The sequence below is a fragment of the Chiloscyllium plagiosum genome, chromosome 20 (genome assembly GCF_004010195.1).
Source record: "Chiloscyllium plagiosum isolate BGI_BamShark_2017 chromosome 20, ASM401019v2, whole genome shotgun sequence".
Lineage (NCBI taxonomy): Eukaryota > Metazoa > Chordata > Chondrichthyes > Orectolobiformes > Hemiscylliidae > Chiloscyllium > Chiloscyllium plagiosum.
Genome location: NC_057729.1, coordinates 2,375,679 through 2,397,259, shown reverse-complemented (window position 1 = coordinate 2,397,259; position 21,581 = coordinate 2,375,679). Strand labels below are relative to the sequence as shown.

The following is a 21,581-nucleotide window of genomic DNA, read 5'->3' as shown; positions in this document are numbered from 1 at the left end:
ATAGAGTCATAGATATGTACAGCACATACATAAATGACCTGGAAGAGGGCATTGTTGGTCTAATCAGTAAGTTTGCATGATGATTGATGGAGTCGCAGAAGGCATACGATACTGTCAAAGAATACAGGAGAATATAGATAGACTGGAGAGTTGGGCAGAGAAGTGGCAGATGGAGGTCAATCCAGGCAAATGTGAGGTGATGCATTTTTGGAGGTCTAATTCTAGAGCGAATTATACTGTAAAAGTAAGAGCCTTGGGAAAAGTTGATGAGCAGAGAGATCTAGGAGTTCAGGTCCATTGTACCCCGAAGGTGGCTGTACAGGTGGATACAGTGGTCAAAAAGGCATATAGTTTGTTTGCCTTCATTGGACAGAGTATTGAGTATAAGAGCTGGAAGGTCACATTAAAATTGTCCAAGACTTTGGTTTGGCCACATTTAGAATACTGTGTAGTTCTGGTCGCCCCATTACCAAAAGGATGTGGACGCTTTTGAGTGACCTTTTCCAGCACCACTCTGATCTAAGCTTTGGAGAGGGTGCAGAGAAGGTTTACGGGGATGTTGCCTGGTACGGAAGGTGCTGGCTATGGAGCCCACCTGACTGCAGTATGACACACCTTCCCGATCTGGGCGCTGGCAGGGCGAGGTCGCAGTGGGCGGGGCTTCGACGGGGCGCGCAGACCGCGCGGGGGCGGGGCCAGTGTGGGGCGCCGCCTGATCGGGCGTGGTGAAGGGCGGGGCTTATTACGTGGGCGGGGATCTGAGCTGGCGCTGTCCGGATAGAGGGAGGGGCTTATTACGTGGACGGGGATCTGAGCTGGCGCTGTCCGGATAGAGGGAGGGGCTTATTACGTGGGCGGGGATCTGAGCTGGCGCTGTCCGTGTAGAGGGCGGGGCTTATTACGTGGGCGGGGATCTGAGCAGGCGCTGTCCGGATGGAGGGCGGGGCTCCGGTGTCAGTGGGTGTGGCCCCCTGATCCCCCTGGCCCTGTGGGTGGGGGAGGTCGCGAGTCTCTGGTCTCCGTCATGCCGGCGGCTGCGTGAGGGTGTCGGAGGCCGCAGGATGTACAGCAGTGGGGAGCTGGTCACTGATTTCCTCCGTTACAAGCTGTCGCAGAGGGGCCACAACTGGCGCTGGCTTTGTGAGCAGAATGGAGCGGCGGGCCTGGGGACACAGCCCGAACCGGGAGCGGCCGTGTACAGCGGCAGGCCCGAGGCTGAGCGGGCCCGCCAGGCCCTGCTGGACGCCGCCGAGGAGTTCGAGCTGCGCTACCGCAGGGCTTTCAGCGACCTGTCGGCGCAGCTCCGCGTCACCCCCGACACGGCGTACCAGCGCTTCGAGCAGGTGGTGGGCGAGCTGTTCCGTGACGGCGTTAACTGGGGCCGCCTGGTGGCTTTCTTCTGTTTCGGGGCGGCGCTGAGTGTGGAGAGCGCAGAGAAGGAGATGGGCGCATTGGTGCCCCGCATCGCCGACTGGATGAGTACCTACCTGGAGGACAACCTGGAGCCTTGGATCCAGCAGCATGGTGGCTGGGTAAGAGCTCTATTCAACTCCATCCACCAGATCCCTGCACGGCAAAGTCCAGCCTGTACAGGGTACCTGACCATCTCTGACACCTCCCTCCCCTTCCTGGACCTCTCCATCTCCATCAGTGACGACTTAAACCATCAGGGTACCTGACCCCTGGCTCTAACCCAAAACCCCTCACCCTCTACTGTGGGTTGCTGTCCTGTACTCCCTCAGCAATCTCTCTCTCCCCACCCATGGTATCTGAATCTTTACCCATAACTCTGTAACCCCTCACCCTCCACATGGAGTACCTGACCTCTAATCCCTTACCCTTGTATCCTTCAACAAACTATCCTTCAGACTCTTAATCCGTAGCCCTATAATCCTTCTTCTGCTACATAGAGTCTGACCCCTTATCCTTAACCCTATTCCCCAACATGAGTATTTGGCCCTGACTTCTCCTTTTAGGGTGCTGGCAGACATAGTAGACTGATCCATTCATATTCTGTATGATTCTGCGATTCTATGTCCAAGGTAGTGTTGATTTGATCTGAGTTTGCTAATTTAGGAAAATGTTAAATCACTCTGAATTTAGTTTGTTCTGATGCTCAGTTGTACTGTTATCTCATGTTGTACCACATGGGAGTTTCTGCCGTGTGCTGAGAAGGATTTTGACACAGTTTATTTTGGTGGTTAGCATTTTTCTGAAAGCGTATGAGAGCTAAACCCAAGCTCTTACACCTAGTTGAAGACTGGTTTAGAATAGGGCAGAAGTGTTTAATTCTTTAGAGTATATAAACTCCTAATTAATTTGTTTTAATGTTGTGGGCTGGTTTGACATCGGTCTTCTAAACAGCGTGTCCTTAATTGGTGAGAAATTTTCAATCCGTGATCTCTTGGATCTTAAATTAGCGGCATGAGTGAGAAATGTGTGGAATGCATTAAGATAGCAACATGCTGGTCAGGTAGACAAACAAAATTCCCATCTGGAGAAATGAGGTGATAAATTTTGAGGGTAAAGAAATGATAACAGCTGGTATGATATTGTGTAGTTTGTGGGAATGGAGGGACTTTGAGTACGTTCCACATATCACTGGGGGGGAAAGAAACAGTTAATAAATTTAATGTGTATGGAATGCTTTCCTTATTAACCAGTGTAGAATATTTGAGGGAGAGATTTTGCTTCTGCTGTATAAAGTTCTGGTTGACCTCAGCAGAGCACTATGTACAGTTCTGCTATCACAATCAAGAGGTCACAGAGAAGAATTGCAAGGGTGTGGCTAGGAGTGGAGAACTTTAGCTATGAGGAAATGTTAGATAAACTGGAAATATTTTCATTGGAATAAGAACAGCAGTGGGAAGATTTACTTCTGATGAAAAAAAATTGAGGGGTCTAGATTGGGTGGATGGGAAGGAACTATTTCCCTTAACATAAACTAGAGATCATTGATGTAATTTAGTTGGTAAAAGGTTTTAGGAAAAAAGTGAGGAATAATTTTCTTGGCTGTGGGTTTAGTATTCACTGCCTGGAAAGCAAATAGAGACAAACCTTTAGCATATTTAAAAGGTACTTGGTTTGCACTTGAAATGCCATAACCTATTAAAAACAAAGTTTGAAAATCACACAACGGGTTTATTTGAAAGTACAAGATTTCAGAGCGCTGCTCCGTCATCATTTACCTGAGCTACCTGATGAAGGAGTTGCACTCTGAAAGCTTGTATTCCAAATAAACCTTTTGGACTGTAACCTGATGTGTGATTTTTAACTTTGTCCACCCCAGTCCAACACATGCACCTCCGCATGATCACTATTAAAAACAGATCAAGTTGGAATGTGGGATCAGGTTGGTGAGCTCTTTTTAATAGCACTGAAATGATGAGCCAAATAGGCTTTTGTGCTCTGAATTAGTCATAAATTACAGTAATTCTATCTCTTTTGATCAGAAAAACAGACTTGCCATTCTATAAAGCCTGCTATAACCTCTGTGTCCCAAACTACTTAACCAAGTGTTTTATTGGAGGTAATGTATCAAACAGTTTGAAATATGTGAATTAATGGAGGGCAAAGTTAATTTTTAAGGTAGCCCTTGAGACTAGAATGTAACACACATCTCTGTAGACCTGAAGAGAGGAACCCTGCTGATCTTTGTTCAAGAGTCTGTCATGTGTTTGGCCTGAAGCCTGGAGCAGGAGTAGGACTGTGGTGTTTAAAGATGCAAGTAATTGGTATAATTTGAAATCCATGTACAATTCTGGTCCACATCTCTTTAAATGTTAATCTATTGTACTCAGCAGCTGACTGGTGTGAAGACTGATCTGTAGAAACCTTTCTAAGACGGAGATTGCTGTGTAATTTCGAACATGTGAATTTCAACCTCCATTGCTACACACTGCTGTTGAGATGAGGTGGAAATTTTCCACTCAGCTGCTACCTGTCTCGCCAGGGTGGTGTTACATTAGCTATGTTATTGTATTAGTATCTGGAGCAGCAGATCAAGTAGATTTTAAATTCCAAATAGCCTTGCCATATGTTATTTTTAATTCATTACCTCAAGTGCTTCCTGTGCTGCCCAGACCTGTAATCACAAGTGTGTGCAGCAAGACAAAATTCAAATTCCTCCCCCCAGGTAAATCCTAGGTTAAAAGGACAAAATGTGTAATTGTAATTGCTATGTACCTGTCGCAGTTAGTCAATGCAGTAAGGAAATTTCATTAAAGTCAGCTCTGGGGATAGTTGAAAGATGTCTCATTTCTGCCTACCTCAGTACACATTAGACTTGAATTAGCACAAAGTAAGTTAAAGGATGGTGCATTCCCCTTCAACAACAACTTGTATTTATTAGTGCCTTCACCATTTAGAATGTACAAAAGCATTTCACAACAGTATTATCAAACAATATTTGATGTAGCCTCATTGAATAAGACAGGTTAGAGCAGTTTAAGCAGGGTCCCAAATTAAGGAATAGGTGCAGAGGGATTTTTTTTGTTCTGTTGGGCATCTCTGATTCAGCCAGCATTTATAACACATCCCAAGTGCCGTTGAGGTGTTGATGACCTTTCACCTTGAACTGCTGTAACTTGTGTTGTGTAGGTACACTCATGGTGCTGTAAACAGTTTTGCATTTTGATTCAGTGGCAATGAAAGACTAGTTATGTAATTCCAAGTCAGGGTGATGTGTGGCTTGGAAAGGAACTTGCAGGTGGTTGTGCTTTTGGTGTCCTTATCCTTCAAGGTACAATAGGATAGATCTTACCTTTGGAAGATGCTTTGAAGAAGCCTCAACTGCATCTTGCATCTTGTAGGTGGTACATATTTCTACTGCTGTGCATCAGTAGTGAAGAGTGCCAATCAAATAGTGTTGAGCTTCTCAAATATTGTTGGAACCATCCACGTAAGTGGAGGGTAGTCACACAAAAGCTGATTTGTGCCGACAATGATGGATGGATGATGGCTTTGGAGAGTCCAGAATTGAGCTATTAGCTGTAGGGAGAGAAATGCCTACCTTGAGGATCAATAAATTGAAGGGATGACCATTGAAGGGATGACCATTGAAGGGATGACCATTGAAGGGATGACCATTGAAGGGATGACCATGCAATTAAAAATCAGGAATGTAAAAGAGCTCTGAATTGTAAAAAAAAAAATGCTGCGATCTCAAAGGAGCCAAAGTATTATGGGTAAACAGAACGTGTTCCTTTATACCCAGGCTTTTATGGACTGGTACAGGCTTTCAGACTAATACAATTGATTTAGACCTGCCGTCTGCATGGTTTAGAGCTGAAAATGTGTTGCTGGAAAAGTGCAGCAGGTCAGGCAGCATCCAGGGAACAGGAGAATCGATGTTTCGGGCATAAGCCCTTCTTCAGGAATGAGGAAAGTGTGTCCAGCAGGCTAAGAGGGTTCCTAGGCGGTCTGCATGGTTTAGGTGAGGTAATTGAATTGGCTTTCCTCTGCATATTGTCATGTTGTAATTGAAATACCAATCGAGTCGCATGTCCACTGGAATGCCAAGGAAAGACCAAGACCTGAAACGCCAATTGCTTCTGCCAAAGCTAGTTTCTGATCTGCAAAGTACTCCCTGTTAAATATCACATCCTTTTTTCCTTATTTTGTGTATGTCTGTAAATAGGTAGTTTAGATGATGTAAGGGCTATCTTTGTTCCTCTGCTAGCTGGTGGTTCGGGAAATTTCACCAGTAAAGCTCATCAGATTAGTTACGGCTATTAGCCATTAACTTTGCACATCATTGTTTCATCTGTTGATTCCTTGATTAGAATTCCTCCCAGTGCAGTTTGTACAATGAGAGGCAAAGGCGTGGTAGATCAGATGACCTTTCCTGAGCTTAACACTGTCCTAACAAGAGATGATGAAATGAGAATAGCATTTTTAAAATGGCTCAGGAATATGAAGCAGAAGAAATAACCATTTGAGATGTAGCATCTCAGCTGACAGCACTCCTGTTGCCCTCCTACCTTATTCCTGATACCTCTGTCATATTGCTATTCTGATTTCACTAGTGTCACGGACTGCTCAGTTAATTCGTGTTCCTGACGGTGAGATTGCCAGTCATTGACTGAATAGATCAGGTCATTTAAACATTTTCAAAGACAGAAGACAGCAGTGAATGATATCCATTTTGCTCCCCTCCTTCCTAACCTAGCCACTGTGGTGGAACCTTTTTCCCTTTGTTGTATCCTCCTTCCTATCCTGCTTTACTGTTTGTGTTCTATATGATGATATCATTGTTTTTGTTTTATTATTCTGGTACTCTGAGCACAGCTATGCCTTTGCCCTGTTTAGAGATGTTGAAGGCATAGGACTCTAAATGCCTTTCGTTTTATTCACTTACAGAACATGGGCATCGCTGGCTGTCTGGCTAACATTGCCTCCCACAGCTGCCTTTGAACTGCGTAGCTTGGTAGGCCACTTCAGCGGGCAGTTGACAGTCAATCACATTTGAGTGTCTGGATTCACATGTCAGCCAGAGCATGTGAGAATGGCAGATTTCCTTTCCTATAGGACATTAGTGAACAATCGGCAATGTTTTCATAGTCAATATTAGATTCTTAATTCCAGATTTAAAAAATAAATTGAAATAAAATTCTAACATCTGCCATGGCAGGATTTGAACCTGGTGCCCAGAACATTTGCTGAGTTTCCTGATTAATCATCCAACAATAATGCCACTAAGCAATCACCTTTCAGAATTGCACAGAATTACCAGCTTCTTACCTCTTTTTCAGGTAACACTGACTTAAAAAGAACAGCTACCTTTTATACATGACAAAGCTCTACTCTTTGTAGCTTTGAGTTTTTAAGCAATACGGTGTTGTTGCAGCAGATGCCCATTCTCTACTATTGCTTGAGACAGCGTAAATCCAGGTGTACCTTAGCGGGGGAGGGGATCACACATTGTCATCTGGTAATGATGCTTTATCAATCCAGGTAATAATGGAACAGCTGTGTCTCCATTGGAGCAACAACGTGATAATAAGAAGCCGGGGATTCTTGGCTACCTTGAGGATGTTCCCAGTTTGTTCTGAGAATTATACTGATCTCAACTGGTCAAAGTTAGGGATATTGATCTTGGAAATGTAAGTTTTTGAACAATTATTCTAGTTATAATTTACACTGGTCTAGTATGTTTAATCGCAGCATGGGAGGGACAGATTGCCACTATTTTGCAGTGGACCAGTTAACTCAGGAGAGTCTAACACGACTAAGACACTAAATGTGCAATCATGTAGACAAATAAAAGTTAATCATAGTCTAATTTATAATTGATATGGTTAGTATCCTGCAGTACCCACCAGTCACACTGGGTTTCATAGATACTGGTGGACACTTTGTGATTCCTCCCCAAGACTGCAGGGAGAGATGGGATCTCTTAATGATTTGCCTATAAAATTCACAGCAGCAGCTTGCGTGCTGAGCGCTGTTCTTCTTTTCCACAGATCTGAGAGGTCTTTTTGGCAGTTTAAAGCCAATCATGGGGGAGCAGCATAGTGACTGGTGCCTCACAGTGCCAGAGACCTGGGTTCAATTCCACCCTTGGGCGACTGTCTGTGTGGAGTTTGCGTGTTCTCCCTGTGTCTGCGTGGGTTTCCTCAGACAGTCCAAAGATGTGCACGTTAGGTGGATTGGCCACGGTAAATTGCCCATAGTGTGCAGGCTAGATAGGTTAGTCACAGGAAATGCAGGGTTACAAAGATAAGGTGGAGCTGGTTGGGATGCTGTTAGGAGAGTTGGTGTAGACTTAATGGGCCAAATGGTCTGCTTCCACACTATGGATTCAATGGCAAATTTTATACTGTAGATTGTGGCCATTGAAACTGGACACAGCATGCTGCAAGTTAACTTCCTTTGCAAAAGCAGAACAGTTTGGTGATGGTCTGGAGTTGATTATGCATCAGGTAGGTTAGCAGTTGTATGTTAACTGCCTGGAATATCCTTCTCTTATTGAGAGTTTACATGCACGGAGTACAGCCATTTTAGTAATTGTGGTTCCTGTGTCAGAATGACATTGTTATAATCCCAGTTGATGTCATTACTGAACAAGTCAAATCCCAGAGTGAAATCTGGTTTCATGGAGCATACTTTTTCTTTTGGTTTGTGAAGGTCACTCTCTGTATATATTCACATGATGCTGCCAATGTAATTGGAAAAAGAAACAAGAAATTGTTACACAAAAAAGCATGGATAATATTTCACTAAACAAAATAAATGCAAATCATTACACTAAACAACAAAAAGACTAGAAAAATGGAAAAATGTCATTACAAACATCAGGAAGGAAGATGAATTCCTTTTATCTCAGCATTTCTCTTAAAGACACTCAAACCGTAGTAAAAAGTCACCCCTACCTCTTTTTGCTCAGCTGGCACAGTGGTAATCCTTTCTGTTTGGAAGCTTTCTTCAGGTTCGTTGGATGCCATTCCTTTCAGTTGCTTTCTGAGATTCTGAAAACAAATTACTGATACAGCTCATTACTACTTAATGTCAATTCCTTAAACTTCATCTTTGTAGGATGTCTTACTCTCTGGCCCCTCCATAACCTTCTCCTTTTGGAGCTTTCTTCTCACCTCCAAGTGCCTTACGATGTCTCTCCAGCCCTGACTGCTTAAACAATGTTAGTAACCATGCCTGTTGTGTCATAGACCTCTTCCCACAGCATCCTCCTTTCTCTCTCCCTCTCTCTGCTGGTGGTAAGCAAACAACTTAGCAATTATCGTCCCAGATGACAGCTGAAATTACATTATGACTTGAAAATGCTGTTTTGACCTCTGGCCTCAAAGGGACTTTTTGACTTTAATGGCCAGATTTCTGTCCATTTTAGAACCCAGATTCTCAAATAATATTCATATTTGTACAGTTGAAGGAGCAGGATATTGGCATTGAGATTTCACCTTCCAGTCAATTGTCTCACGGACAGATTAAGATTAGCGTTTATCTTAAAACTGCTATCAGCTTCATGGAAATGGACAAAGAGTCATAGAGATGTATAGCACAGAAACAGACCCTTCGGTCCAACTCGTCCATGCTGACCAGATATCCTAACCTAATCTAGTACCACTTGCCAGCACCTAGCTCATATCCCTCCAAATCCTTCCTATTCATATACCCATCCAGATGCTTTTTAAATGTTGCAATTATACTAGTTATACTTTGGCAGTTCATTCTGGACAAGTACAGAATGTACTTGTGTGAAAAAGTTGCCCCTTAGATCCCTTTTATATCTTTCCCTCTCACCCTCTAGTTCTGGACTTTTTTTCCCCCACTCAGCCCCCCCCAGCGAAAAAGACATTGTCTATTTACCCTCTCATGCCCCTCATGAGTTTATAAACCTCTCTAAGGTCATTCCTCAGCCTCCAGCACTCCAGGGAAAACAGCCCTAGCCTATTCATTTTCTCCTATAGCTCAAATCCGCCAACCCTGGCAACATCCTTGTAAAGCTTTTCTGAATCCTTTCAAGTTTCACAACATCCTTCCGATAGGAAGACCAGAATTGCACGCAATATTCCAAAGTGGCCTAACCAACGTTCTGTACAACCACTCAATACTCTGACCAATAAAGCAAAACATACTAAACCCCTTTTCATTATCCTATCTACCTGCGACTCTACTTTCAAGGAGCATTGAACCTGCACTCCAAGGTCTCTTTGTTCAGCAACACTCCCTAGGACCTTACCATTAAGTGTATAAGTCCTGCTAAGATGTGCTTTCCCAAAATGCAGCACCTCACATTTATCTAAATTAAACTCCCACCTGCCACTCCTCGGCCCGTTGGCCCATCTGATCAAGATCCCGTTGTACTCTGAGAGACGTGTGAAATGTTTATAGCTGGAATAAGTTCTAACATTACTAATTCTGGCAAATGTATGTTATCACTAATTTTCTAATCATCGATTGGACTATTTGCCTTTAGATGCTTAAAAAAGTTTACCTTCTCTTTATTTATAGTTATTAACGTCTTTATTTATAGTTATTTTAAAATTCACACCTGTTTTCATAATGTTGCCCTTAACCACTCCATTCTCTGAAACCTTCTTCACTTTCACAATACCTGCATTACTGTCATTCTGGCCTCTTCAGTATTCTCATTTCTAATTGCTTCTCCATTTCTGACTGTCTTCCACTGCTTAGACCCCAAATTCTGGGATTCTTACCCTACATCTCTTCACTTCACTTACCTCCTTCATGGTATTAATTAAAACCTACTACTTATGAGAACTTTTGATCATTTGACCTGATCACACCATGTGGTTAGGTGTCAAGCTATGTGCATTTTAAATGTACTATATAAATGTGAGCTACTGTTTAATTTTTGTGAACCAATTCTGGTACCAGCTTAATATATGTTGAACCAGTCAATGAATCATCTTAGGCAGTCCCTCTGGATCTGGGATGACTTACTTTCACTCTGGCTTATGGATTCTTAGATGGCTGATGACTCCACAATCTCTGGACTCTACCACGTGAAGGGCAGGTGGTGCTTGAAGGGTTGGGATGGATGACTTGTTTGTAGAATTGTTTGCTTCCCCAGACACCTGAGATCCCTGCCAAGTTTCTTGATGTGTTCAGTGCGTTCCTGAATGAAGTGACTCCAATTTGGTCAATCATAAACCAGTGACTTGTTTGATCTCTTTCAGGATGTTAATGTTTTACTGATTTGGGAGTTGATCACTTGTTTTGGAAGCCCAGTGTCAGGCATATGACATACAATATGGCTTGTGTAAGTGACCTTTTGATGCTGGGCATGTTGATTTGAAAGGGGTCTCTGCTGTTGAGATTTGGATTTGGTGAATTCTGTGCCACTGGCGGTAATTGTCCAGTGCTTTGTGGTATCTGTTCCAAGTTGCCCCTTGGGTCCCTGTTATATCTTTTCTCTTCTCACCATAAACCTTTGCTCTCTAGTTCTGGACTCCTCCCATCCCAGGGAAAAGATCTTGTCTATCTAGCCTATCCATGCCCCTCATGACCTTATAAACCTCTATAAGGTCACCCCTCAGCCTCTGATTTTCCAGGGCAAACAGCCCCAGTCTATTCAACTTCTCCCTGTCTCTCAAACTCTCCAACCCTGGCAACATCCTTGTAAATCTTTTCTGAACATTTTCAAAGTTCACAACATCCTTCCGATAGGAGGGAGACCAGAATTGCACGCAATATTCCAACAGTAGCCTAACCAATGTCCTGTACAGCTGCAACATGACCTCCCAACTCCTATACTGAATGCTCTGATCAATAAAGGCAAGCATACCAAACGCCATCTTCACTACTCTAACTACCTGCAGCTCTACTTTCAAGGAACCTGCACATTAGATTTAGATTTAGATTTCTTGCAGTGTGGAAGCAGGCCCTTCAGCACAACCAGTCCACCCTGACTCTCCGAAGAGTAACCCATCCAGACCCATTTCCCTCTGACTAATGCACCTAACACTATGGGCAATTTAGCATGGCCAATTCACCTGCCCTGCACATCTTTGGACTGAGAGGAAGCCAGAGCACCTGGAGGAGACCCACACAGTCACGGAGAATGTGCAAACTCTACACGGACAGTTGCCCGAGGCTGGAATTGAACCTGGGACACTGGTGCTCTGAGGCAGCAGTGCTAATCACTGAGCCACCATGCCGCCCAAATTGCAAGTTCTTTGTTCAGCAATACTTCCCACGACCTTCCCATTAAATGCATAAGTCCTACCTGTACTTGCCTTTCCAAAATGCTGCATCTCACATTTATGTAAATTAAACTCCATCTACCACTCCTCACCTATTGGCCTATCTAATCAAGATCCAGTTATACTCTGAGATAACCTTCACTGTCCACTACCCCTCCAATTTTGGTGTTACCTGCAAACTTACTAACTATGCTTTCGATGTTCATGTCCAAATAGTTTATATAAATGACAAAAAGCAGTGGACCCAGCACTGATCCTTGTGGCACACCACAGGCCTCCAGTCTGAAAAGCAACCCTTCACCACCAACTGCTGTCTTCTACCTTCGGATCAGTTCTGTGTCCAAGTGGCTAGTTGTCCTGTATTCCATGAGATCTAACCTTGTTAACCAGTCTGCCATGAGAAACCTTGTTGAATGCCTTACTGAAGTCCATATAGATCATATCCACCGATCTGCCCTCAACAATCCTCTTCTTTACTACTTCAAAAAAACTCAACCGAGTAGGTGTCCTGTCCCTCAGGATTCCCTCCAACAATTCGCCCCCCACCGACATCAGGCTCACTGGTGTATAGTTCCCTGGCTTTTCCTTACCATCTTAAATAGTGGTGCCACATTAGCCAACCTCCAGTCTACTGGCACTTCAGCTCTGACTATCTTTGAAACAAAAATCTCAGCAAAGGACCCAGCAATCACTTCCCTAGCTTCCCACAGCATTCTAGGGAACACCTGATCAGGTCCTGGGCATTTATCCACCTTTATGCATTTTAAGACATCCAGCACCTCGTCCTCTATAATATGGACATATTTCAAGATATCACCATCTATTTCCCCACATTCTATACCTTCCATGACCCTCTCCACAGTAAAGACTGATGCAAAATACTTGTTTAGTATCTTCCCCCATCTCCTGCAGTTCCACATAGACTGATTTTTGAGGGGTTGTATTCTCTCCCTAAGTTACCCTTTTGTCCTTAATGTATTTGTAAAATCCCTTGGGATTCTCCTTAACCGTATTTGCCAAAGCTGTCTCGTATCTGTTTTTTGCCCTCGTGATTTACCTTTTAAATATATTCCTACTTGTCTCTATGCTTTTCTAAAGATTTGCTTGATCTCTGCTGTCTGTGTTGTGCTGTGGCAGCCAGTTGGAAGAGGACCTTAGTTTTTTTTTTGGGGTGTTTAATTGACCCTAGACGTCACTGAGTTAGGATCTCTGGTTTGCTGGTGAGAATCACTGCTTGCATGTCATTGTGGATAAGTAGGTGATGATGACGAGTCTTCAAGGAGAATACCCTGTAACCTTTGTAATTGACAGAGCCAGGAAGTAGAAGCCTGTAATGTTGGTGCTGTTACTGAGATTTTTAAAAATAATTTGCCTAAATAACTATTGGTTCTTAAGCTCAGTTTCACATTAGTAATTTACAAAATGCTAATTTAATAGTGCTGTATCATTCAAGTGGCCAAATCAGATAATTTGATAGTATCAGGCTAGCAGCCAGGTTGACTCCATTCTTGGGTTAAGGAACGATCGCTTAGCAAAGGGAGCTGAGCACTGCAAATAATTGCACAGTGAAATGCGATTATGGAGTTGTTTTGGAAACTGGAATGTGTGGATTGTATCGGAACTTTCAGGTTCTGAGAAGGCTGCTGACTCATTGAGCATGTCATCCCATTACTATGGTATTCACTCTTACTGCTGACTTGTATCATTTCGATTGCTCAGACTGTTACTGCACACTTAACAATTAGGCTTCATTCCGACATGTCGAATGAACTTTTCCAGGATGCCTCACTAAAGTCAGAATGTTTACAACATGGAAGGAGGCCATTTAGCCTGTCATGTTTCAGTGCACTGAGAGAGAAACTTAATTGGTCCCAAATCCTACCTTTTTCCCATAGTCCTGCAAATCGTCTTAATTCAGATAATTATCTAGTTCCCTTGTGAACGCCCTTGATTGAATCCTCCTCCATGACTCAGTCAGTGCATTCCTGAATTGTGTGAATTTTCCTCCTTTTGCCTCTGCCTCTTTGTTCAGTTGTTTTAAAAAAGTGATCTCTAGCTTTTGACTCATGTGCCGATGGAAACCATTTCCTTCCACTTGTGCTGTACGTGATTTTTCAAGACATCTATCACTTTGAACTGCTCACAAGTGGGTATTTGATCAGTAAGAATTGAGTAAAGCTGAGAACAAGTAGCTGATGACATGGTAGAAAGAAAAGATTTTGAGAACTTTCTGCAACTTGTGATTAGGAGGTGAATTGGAGAATGAATGTTGGGAAGCGGAGTGTAAGCCAATGATGGTGGGATTATGGTGAGGGCTAGTCTTAAACCCGGAAGTGCACACTACTTCGATGGCTCAGACTGATGTCATAGAGGATTTTAAATGAAAGTGAAGAGTATCAAATAAAAGCACTGGTGAGGGAAAGGGCAGGATTGTAAAGTTCATCCACTTTGGCTGCAGGCTCTGATTTGATGGGCAGAATTCTAGATCAGGAGGATAGAGCCTGAAAGAAAATTGTAGGTAAAGTCTAGTTAAACTTAACCAAGGTGTTGATGAGCACCTTGGCAAGTATAAAATAGGTTTGCACCCGGTACGGAGGAGGGAGGGCAGGTCTGAAGACCTCCTCGTGGGTCTGCTCCTGGGCCTGGCCAAACTGGCCATCAACAGGTCCAGGCAGCGGGCCGTGGAGGGGGCCGTTAGGGCTGACTGCCTGCCCCTCTTCCGCGGTTACGTTAGAGCCCGGGTGTCCTTGGAGAAGGAGCACGCGGTGTCAACCAACACCCTGGAGTTGTTCAGGGAGAGGTGGGCGCCGCAGGGAGTGGAGTGCATCATTTCTCCCTCCAATTCTATTTTGATTTAGTCCCTACCCTCCCCTTCACTGTGTTGATCACAAAGCACTGCCCTTTGATGTGAAAAAAAAAAGGTGTCTGAATAAAGATTTAAAAAAAAAATAGATTTTGCGCAGGTTATGGAGATGGGAATAAGTGATCTTGGTGGTTGACTGACTGACTGGTTTTGAGGTTTGTAGCTCAGCAAATGATTGAGTAGAACAATAAGGATGCTGGCTATGGGTTTGAGCCTGCACAGGTAGCTGAGCAACCAAGCCCACGTGCCTTTTGCTTTACCACAAAGTAATTCGGTTCCAGTACATCAAAACAGACTAGTGCTCAGATAACACAGCAGTGCCTTCTGGAGATAAGGGTGATGATTAGGTAAAGGTGGGTGTTGTTAGCTCGTACGTGGAAACGAATCTTTCAGGCTGATTGTTGTTGTTGGAATGGCCACTGGTGGCCTGTGCAGGTTGTGGTAGGGAATCCATTGTCGAGTGGCTTGATGGTTTTCGGCTGGCCATAAGTGGGAAGTGAGGGGCTGAAGAGAGCAGTTTCAACAACTTGAGTAGGTGAGGAGTACAGCTGTGTAATTTCTATAATCACAGTATCTTTTTAACTTAAGTAATTCTGCCAGTTGAATGTAGACAGTTAGGTAGAGTCAGACGGAGAGGATATGGGGTTGAACAACAATCAAGACGAGGCAATAAGTTGGGCATAAAGGGGAGTGGATGGGCTGTTTTTGATGTACTTGTGATGATAACGAGAGCAGTGTTGCCTAAGGTAGTGTGTCAAACACTTGTGACGTTGTTGTGAAATCTGATGTACAAAGTTTGGAAACAATTGGAACTGTGGGTGAATCAGAGTTCAATGTTCTTTCACAAATGAGGAAATAGCATCATATAGACAGTGAAAATGTTCTGGATGAACAGATGCATCTGGAAAAATCAATTAATGAAATGGTGCAGAACCTTACCTCAAGTTATTTATTTTTGTATCTGGGAGAGATGAATCACTGTGTTACCACTGGCTGTGGGAGGCTGTATTGTAGCTGAATAAATCAGCTTGTCACAGCGCTTACCCTAGCACCACATCATGGGACTGCCTCTCCTTGTTTGTGAAATGGGCTTGTCTGCTGTGCCAGAATTTTGTCAATGGAGCATTTTTTTTATCAAAGTCTGTGATATTTCACACAGCCTTCGCTGAGTGAAAATGTTGATGATCACCTTCTGTCTAGTATTTACTGTAATTATACTTGTGGGCATATTGTTGTTCAGGATGATGTGTTCTGGTACCTGGAGTGTAGGTGGGCATACGTGCAGGATTTTGATCCTAAGAGCAACAGTCAGCTGTTTGGTCCATCAAGTCTGCTCCACCATTCAATGTCATGCTTGATCTGGTTGTGATCTTAACTTCTCTTGTCAATCAAAAATCTCTTCTGTCACATGACCTCTCTTTGTTGTCTGTGCTTCACAACATGCACTGCTGCATAACTCATCCTCACAGTCACCTGCAGACAGCCGTTTGAGTGTGACTTTCTCTGCCCAGGTGACCACAATGATGTTTGTTTTGCTATCATATACTTCCAAGCCTCCCCAGGATGTGCCTGTCACATCAGATAATCCATACTGAAATCAAATCAGTGAAAGTGCTGTATTTCCTCACGGAAGCATTTTCATGACTTTACCAAAGCAAACCACATCAGTTTTTGCTCCACGGCCATTTGCACCAGTTAGGAGCTGCAGCCGTTTTTTTTCTTGGAAGCAGATGAATGATTCATTTTCCTTTTTAGCACAATCTGTTGGTCTTCCACGTGGCTTTCTGGTGCCAGCAATATGTGAGATTTACAGAGCTTATTTCACAATTTGCTGTGCTGGGAATGTAATTTCACAATCTCCACATGGCTGTGGTGCTTTGTGACTGTGCTAGAGGATGTAGTTGTGCCCCTCAAAATCACAACTTCAAGTAAAACCAGTTTCTAGACAAATCAATGTTAAAACTGGAATTCCTCATCACCAAAAAAATCCTTTATCCCTTGTAAATTGAAATATTTTACATTGCTAAGTTCCTACTAGAGTAAATCAAATGACTTTGAAAGCAAAAAAAGTTTTTAATATTAAAAAAAAATGTTTCCACTTTCAGTACGTCCTGCTTGCCTTTTAAATTGCTTCCTACTACTTGATCCTTTTCCCTGACACCCCTATTTGTAGCCAGTCTGTGTGGTGAAATCTGACAGTGAGGCTGAGACACTGCTGCCTGTGACTTGTGGCAGGGACCCTTTATTTAGCAGGCTCCAAACTATCTGTTTAAGCTGTTGTCTGTTTCCGAAGATGTCTTAACCAGTGCATTGTTTTGAGAGGCTGTATGGCCCTTCTTATTGGCCACCGCCACCACCTTCAGGCTCCACATTGCCCGGCTGCAGGACCCAGGCCTTTGTTTTATTTCTGATCAGCACAACTCATGCAAGAAAAAGCTCGGTGTCTTTTCTCTCAAGAAAACTTGCATTGAAATCCTCTCTGGCTGCCCAAAGTCCTATGGAGAATGAAGCTATTCTCTATAACAACCTGTTCTAAGGTGTTATGAGACACCTCTGAAGCAGGTGGGACTCAAACCTAGGTCTCCTGGCTCAGAGGATGGGGCACTACTACTGTATAAAAAGAGCACGCCCTTCTTCTGTCACCTCATGACAGCTTCAAAGCCAACTGTATTCCTCTTGAGTGATATTCTTCATCAGTTGAATGGTGTACCCCACGCTGGTCTGAGTGTTGAGGGTCCTTTGCCTTCAATCCTTCAGTCTAGTTTAACTTCAGCTCCCCTGTGTTATTGCACTGTCTGTGAACCCTGTGGTTCTGGGTACTATCTGAAGAGTGAAAGGGGAGCAATAGCTGCCACGTTCAGTCACAGCTAACGTGCTGCCTGCCAAGTGGAGAGGCAAGAACTCCCAAGCAATTGCCTGCCAAGAGGAGCAGCTCCACTGTGTCTGAGAGGTACTGGGGGCATTGTTGGCCTGCAAGAGGGGCTGACAGGCAACAGTTAAAACATTGCCAGGGGCAAGCAGCTGCTCAAACAGGTAGTCTGGAGCCTGATGCGTAAGAAATCCCTGATGCACACTGCAGGCAATGGGCTGCTCCACTCTTGATGGCCAGAGATGGGGAAAGTCACAAGGTCGAGCACAGAGAGGGGCTGCCTTGAAGAATGATATCAGTTCAAGTCAGAGGCTGGACCATGCATCCTGCTGGGACTTGACAAGGTGAATGTGAAAAGATGTTCCCTCTTGTGGGGGTCACTCTTCCTGATGAAGAGCTTATGCTCGAAACATCGACTCTCCTGCTCCTCAGATACTGCCTGACTGGCTGTGCTTTTCCAGCATCACACTTTTTGATTCTGGTCACTCTAAGGCAGACACGTGGAAACATTTTTATTTTGAGGGCTGAGTATCTTTGGAATTCCTTTGCTCTAAAGGCAGAATCTTTTTAAATATTTTTAAGACCGATATTACCAAGGTAATGAAAGATTCCTGGGCATCAGGAAATGCAGAGTTTAAGTCTAAAACCAGATCAGACGTGATCTTATTAAATGGTGAAGTAGGCTCAAAGGACTGGTCTACTTTTGTTCTTTATAGGCAAAATACTGAAAATGTTGGAAATCTGACGCAAACACACAATGCTGGAGAAACTTAGTCTGGCAGCATCTGTGGAGAGCAGATGAAGTCATAAAAGTCATACCACATTCGAAATGTTAACTCTGTTTCTCTTTCCACCGATGCTGCCAGACCAGCTGAGTTTCTCCAGCATTCTGTGTCTGTTACTCTCGTTTCTCATTTGTTTATATGGTATCTGAGGAAGAATGTTCTAGCTATAGGTGGAGTGTAACAAAAGTCTACCAGACTGAGTCCTGGGATGGCAAGACTGGCGAATGAAGAGACTGAATCAGTTAGGATTCTCTTCATTGGAGTTTAGAAGAGTGAGGGGGAATCCTGGGGGTTAGTCTCAGAGAAACCTATGAAATTCTAAAAGGAGAAGATGGTGTAAATGCTGGAAGCATATTCTTGTTGTCCAGGGAGTCCGCAACCATGGGTCCCCACCTAAGAATAGGAGGTCGGCCGTTTAGGACCGAGATGAGAAGGAATTGCTTCATCCACAGAGTGGTGTGTTTGTGGAATTCTCTGCCACAGGAAGCAATTGAGGCCAAAACAACTGTGGATACAGAAGATCTGAAGCAAATTGCTGAAGAAACTCAGCAGGTCTGGCAGTTTCTGTGGAGAGAAAGCAGAATTTGAGTCCAGTGACCATTCAGAAGTGATAGTAGCAAGGAATATATGCTGAAGACAGGAGGAGAAAGGCGAGTAGTCCGATTAGATGAAGTTGAAATCCAGTTGGACAGATAAAGGAATGCATGATGGTAAGCCAAAGTAGGAGAAAGGTGTGTCTTAGAGGCTTAGGTAGACGAACGAGCAAGTGTTACACCTTCTGCCGTTGCATGGGAATGTAACGTGGAGGTGCGTGGAGATGCTGGGAGTAGAGGAGGAGTGGACCAGGGTGTCCAGGAAGTGACAGTCCCTGCAGAATGCTAAAAGAGGGGGGGAGGGGAATGTGTGTCTAGTGCTGGCATCCTACTGGAAATGGTAGCTTGTGATTCTTTGGCTGTGGAAGCTGGTGGACTGGAAAATAAAGACCAGTGAAAAGAAGAGAACGTATGAGTGCAGCAAGAAAGTGTAGGAAATGGATCACCTACAGCTAAGGGCCCTGTTCCCCCACAGTGGTGGGGAAACATCAAGTGAGAAGAAAGAAGGACATTTGGTGGAGAAAGGTAAACAATATTAAACTGAATCTACCATTGGTTTATTTTTTTTTCATTCATTTGAGTTGTAGGGGTGTCGCTGGCCTGACCAGCATTTATTGCCCATCCCTAATTGCCCAGATTGCAGTGCATTGAGTTCTGGGAAAGGGTGACCAGACCCAAAATGTTATCTCTGATTTCTCTTGAGATGCTGCCAGACCTGGTGAGCTTTTCCAGCAACTTCTGTTTTTGTTCCTGAATTGCAACATCTGGAGTTCTTTCGATTTTACATTGCTATGGGTATGGAGTCGTACGTAGGTCAGACCAGATAGGGTTGGCATTTTCCTTCCCTAAGGGACATCAGTGACCCAGATGGGCTTTTTCTGACAATTGACAATGGCTTCATAGTCATCATTAGACTTTTAATTCCAGATGTTTATTAAATTCAAATTTCACCATCTACCATGGCAGGATTTAAACGCAACTCCCCAAAACATTATCTGGGTCTCTGGATTAACAGACCAATGATGATACCACTAGGCCAACGCCTCCCCTCCATCAGGTTTGAGGAAGGGACACTCAGCCTAAAACATTAACTCTTGATTTCACTCCACAGATGCTGCCAGACGTGCTAAGCTTTTCCAGAATTTCTGTTTTTGTTTTTGCTTTACAACATCCACGGTTCTTTTGGCTTTTATTAAAATGGATTTCATAGCTTTCAACAACACTGCATACTCCAGTAACTTATCCATGGTAAAGAGAAACAGCGTTAAATGGGATAGATTTAAATGCAGACCTCCAAACAAGTTTTTAAATGTATTGAACTTGCCTGAAAATATTGAAACCATTTGCTGCTTTATCACCATCAGACCAGAACCCAACTATTGACACACTTTCACACCCTATGCATGCCATGTTTGACACAGCATTTATCCACTAATCTATCAGAAGAGTTAACTTACATGAAAGCATCAGTGATTCTGTCTGTCTGACTGACAGCGCAGGTGTATATTGTGAATATGGTGCGAGATGGAAGTTGGAAATTGGGCCTACAGGTTTATTTTATATTTATTCTCCAAACACATTCCCAGTTAGGCCAGCAACAAATGGATTGGAGTAAAATTGCGCCCTGCATTTAGAATGATTACCACTGTGCGTTAAGAGGAACTTGGCTCATTTAAGTCTGCACCAATCCTCTGAAGACATCCCACCCAGCCCCAGCCCCTACCCTATCCTCATAACCCCACATTTACTTGACCCACTTTGCACATCCCTGGAAGCTACAGGGCAATTTAGCCAATCCATCCAACCTGTACATCTTTGGACTGTGGGAAGAGGCAGGAGCACCTAGTGGAAACCCAGGGAGAACATACAAACTCCACACAATCAGCCAAGGCTGGAGTCAAACCCAGGTGCCTGGAGCTGTGAGGCAGCAGTGCGAACCACTGTGCCATCATGCCACCCTTGCCTGACAAGAATCTATCCACTTCTGCTTTGAAAACCTTCCAAGGACTCTGCTTCCACTGCCTTTTAAGGGCAAGAATTCCAAAGACTCTTGATGCTATTGAACAACAGAGCAGGCTTGAGTGGCTGAATGGCCCTAATTGGTATGTTTACAAGAAAGATGTTTTGAAGGAGCATCACCAATTAATGTTCGGCAGTCAGGGACAGATATGGATCAGGCCTCAATAATTTTCACCCCAGTTTGCTCAGACCCCCACACCATTCAGACAAGCAGAGTTAGTAATATCATTCAGAATTTCTGGGACTCTCTTTTTTGCGAGAATGCACTGTGCTGTAGAGATCTGCAGGCTTTGGTACGGGATGTTGCAGATGTACCCTGGCAGGTTATCTGTGCCCACTCTAGTGTTGTCAAGCAGCACATTGGATAGAAAAAGTTAGCAATTATAGCAGCTTTGACATCCCCAGGACATCTCAAAGCAGCTTACAGCCAAATAAATATTTTTGAAGTGCCATTACATGTAATGTCAGAAATGTGGCAGCTAATTTATACACAAAAGGATTCCTTTTGTTTTTCAATAGAATCTCTACAGTGTGGCCCAACAAGTCCACACTGACCCTCCAAAGAATATCCCACCCAGACCCATTTCCCTACTACTCTACATTTACCCCAGACTAATGCACCTAACGCACACATCCCTGAACACGATGGGCAATTTAGCATAGCCAATCCACCTAAACTTCCCATGCAGAGAACATTTTATTGGATTGATACCTGCAAGGTTTGTCTTAAGGGGAAAGGTTGGACAAGCAGAGCTTAGTGCCATAGAG

General features: G+C 43.7%; 1 protein-coding gene across 2 annotated transcripts in view; it reads left to right on the top strand.

Moving 5' to 3' along the window:
- Positions 1 to 922: 922 nt before the first annotated feature.
- The window catches only part of LOC122559982 (apoptosis regulator R11-like), a 33,283-nt gene continuing 12,624 nt past the window's right edge, over positions 923 to 21,581 (top strand). Inside the window, exons 1-3 of one of the 2 annotated variants that reach the window (XM_043710105.1) lie at positions 923 to 1,532; positions 6,955 to 7,103; positions 7,826 to 7,922. In XM_043710105.1, coding sequence (XP_043566040.1) covers positions 1,062 to 1,532; positions 6,955 to 7,103; positions 7,826 to 7,922 — 717 coding nt within the window. In that variant the 5' untranslated portion in view covers positions 923 to 1,061. The remainder of the gene's footprint in view (positions 1,533 to 6,954; positions 7,104 to 7,825; positions 7,923 to 21,581) is intronic. The other variant, XM_043710106.1, reaches the window with a different exon arrangement.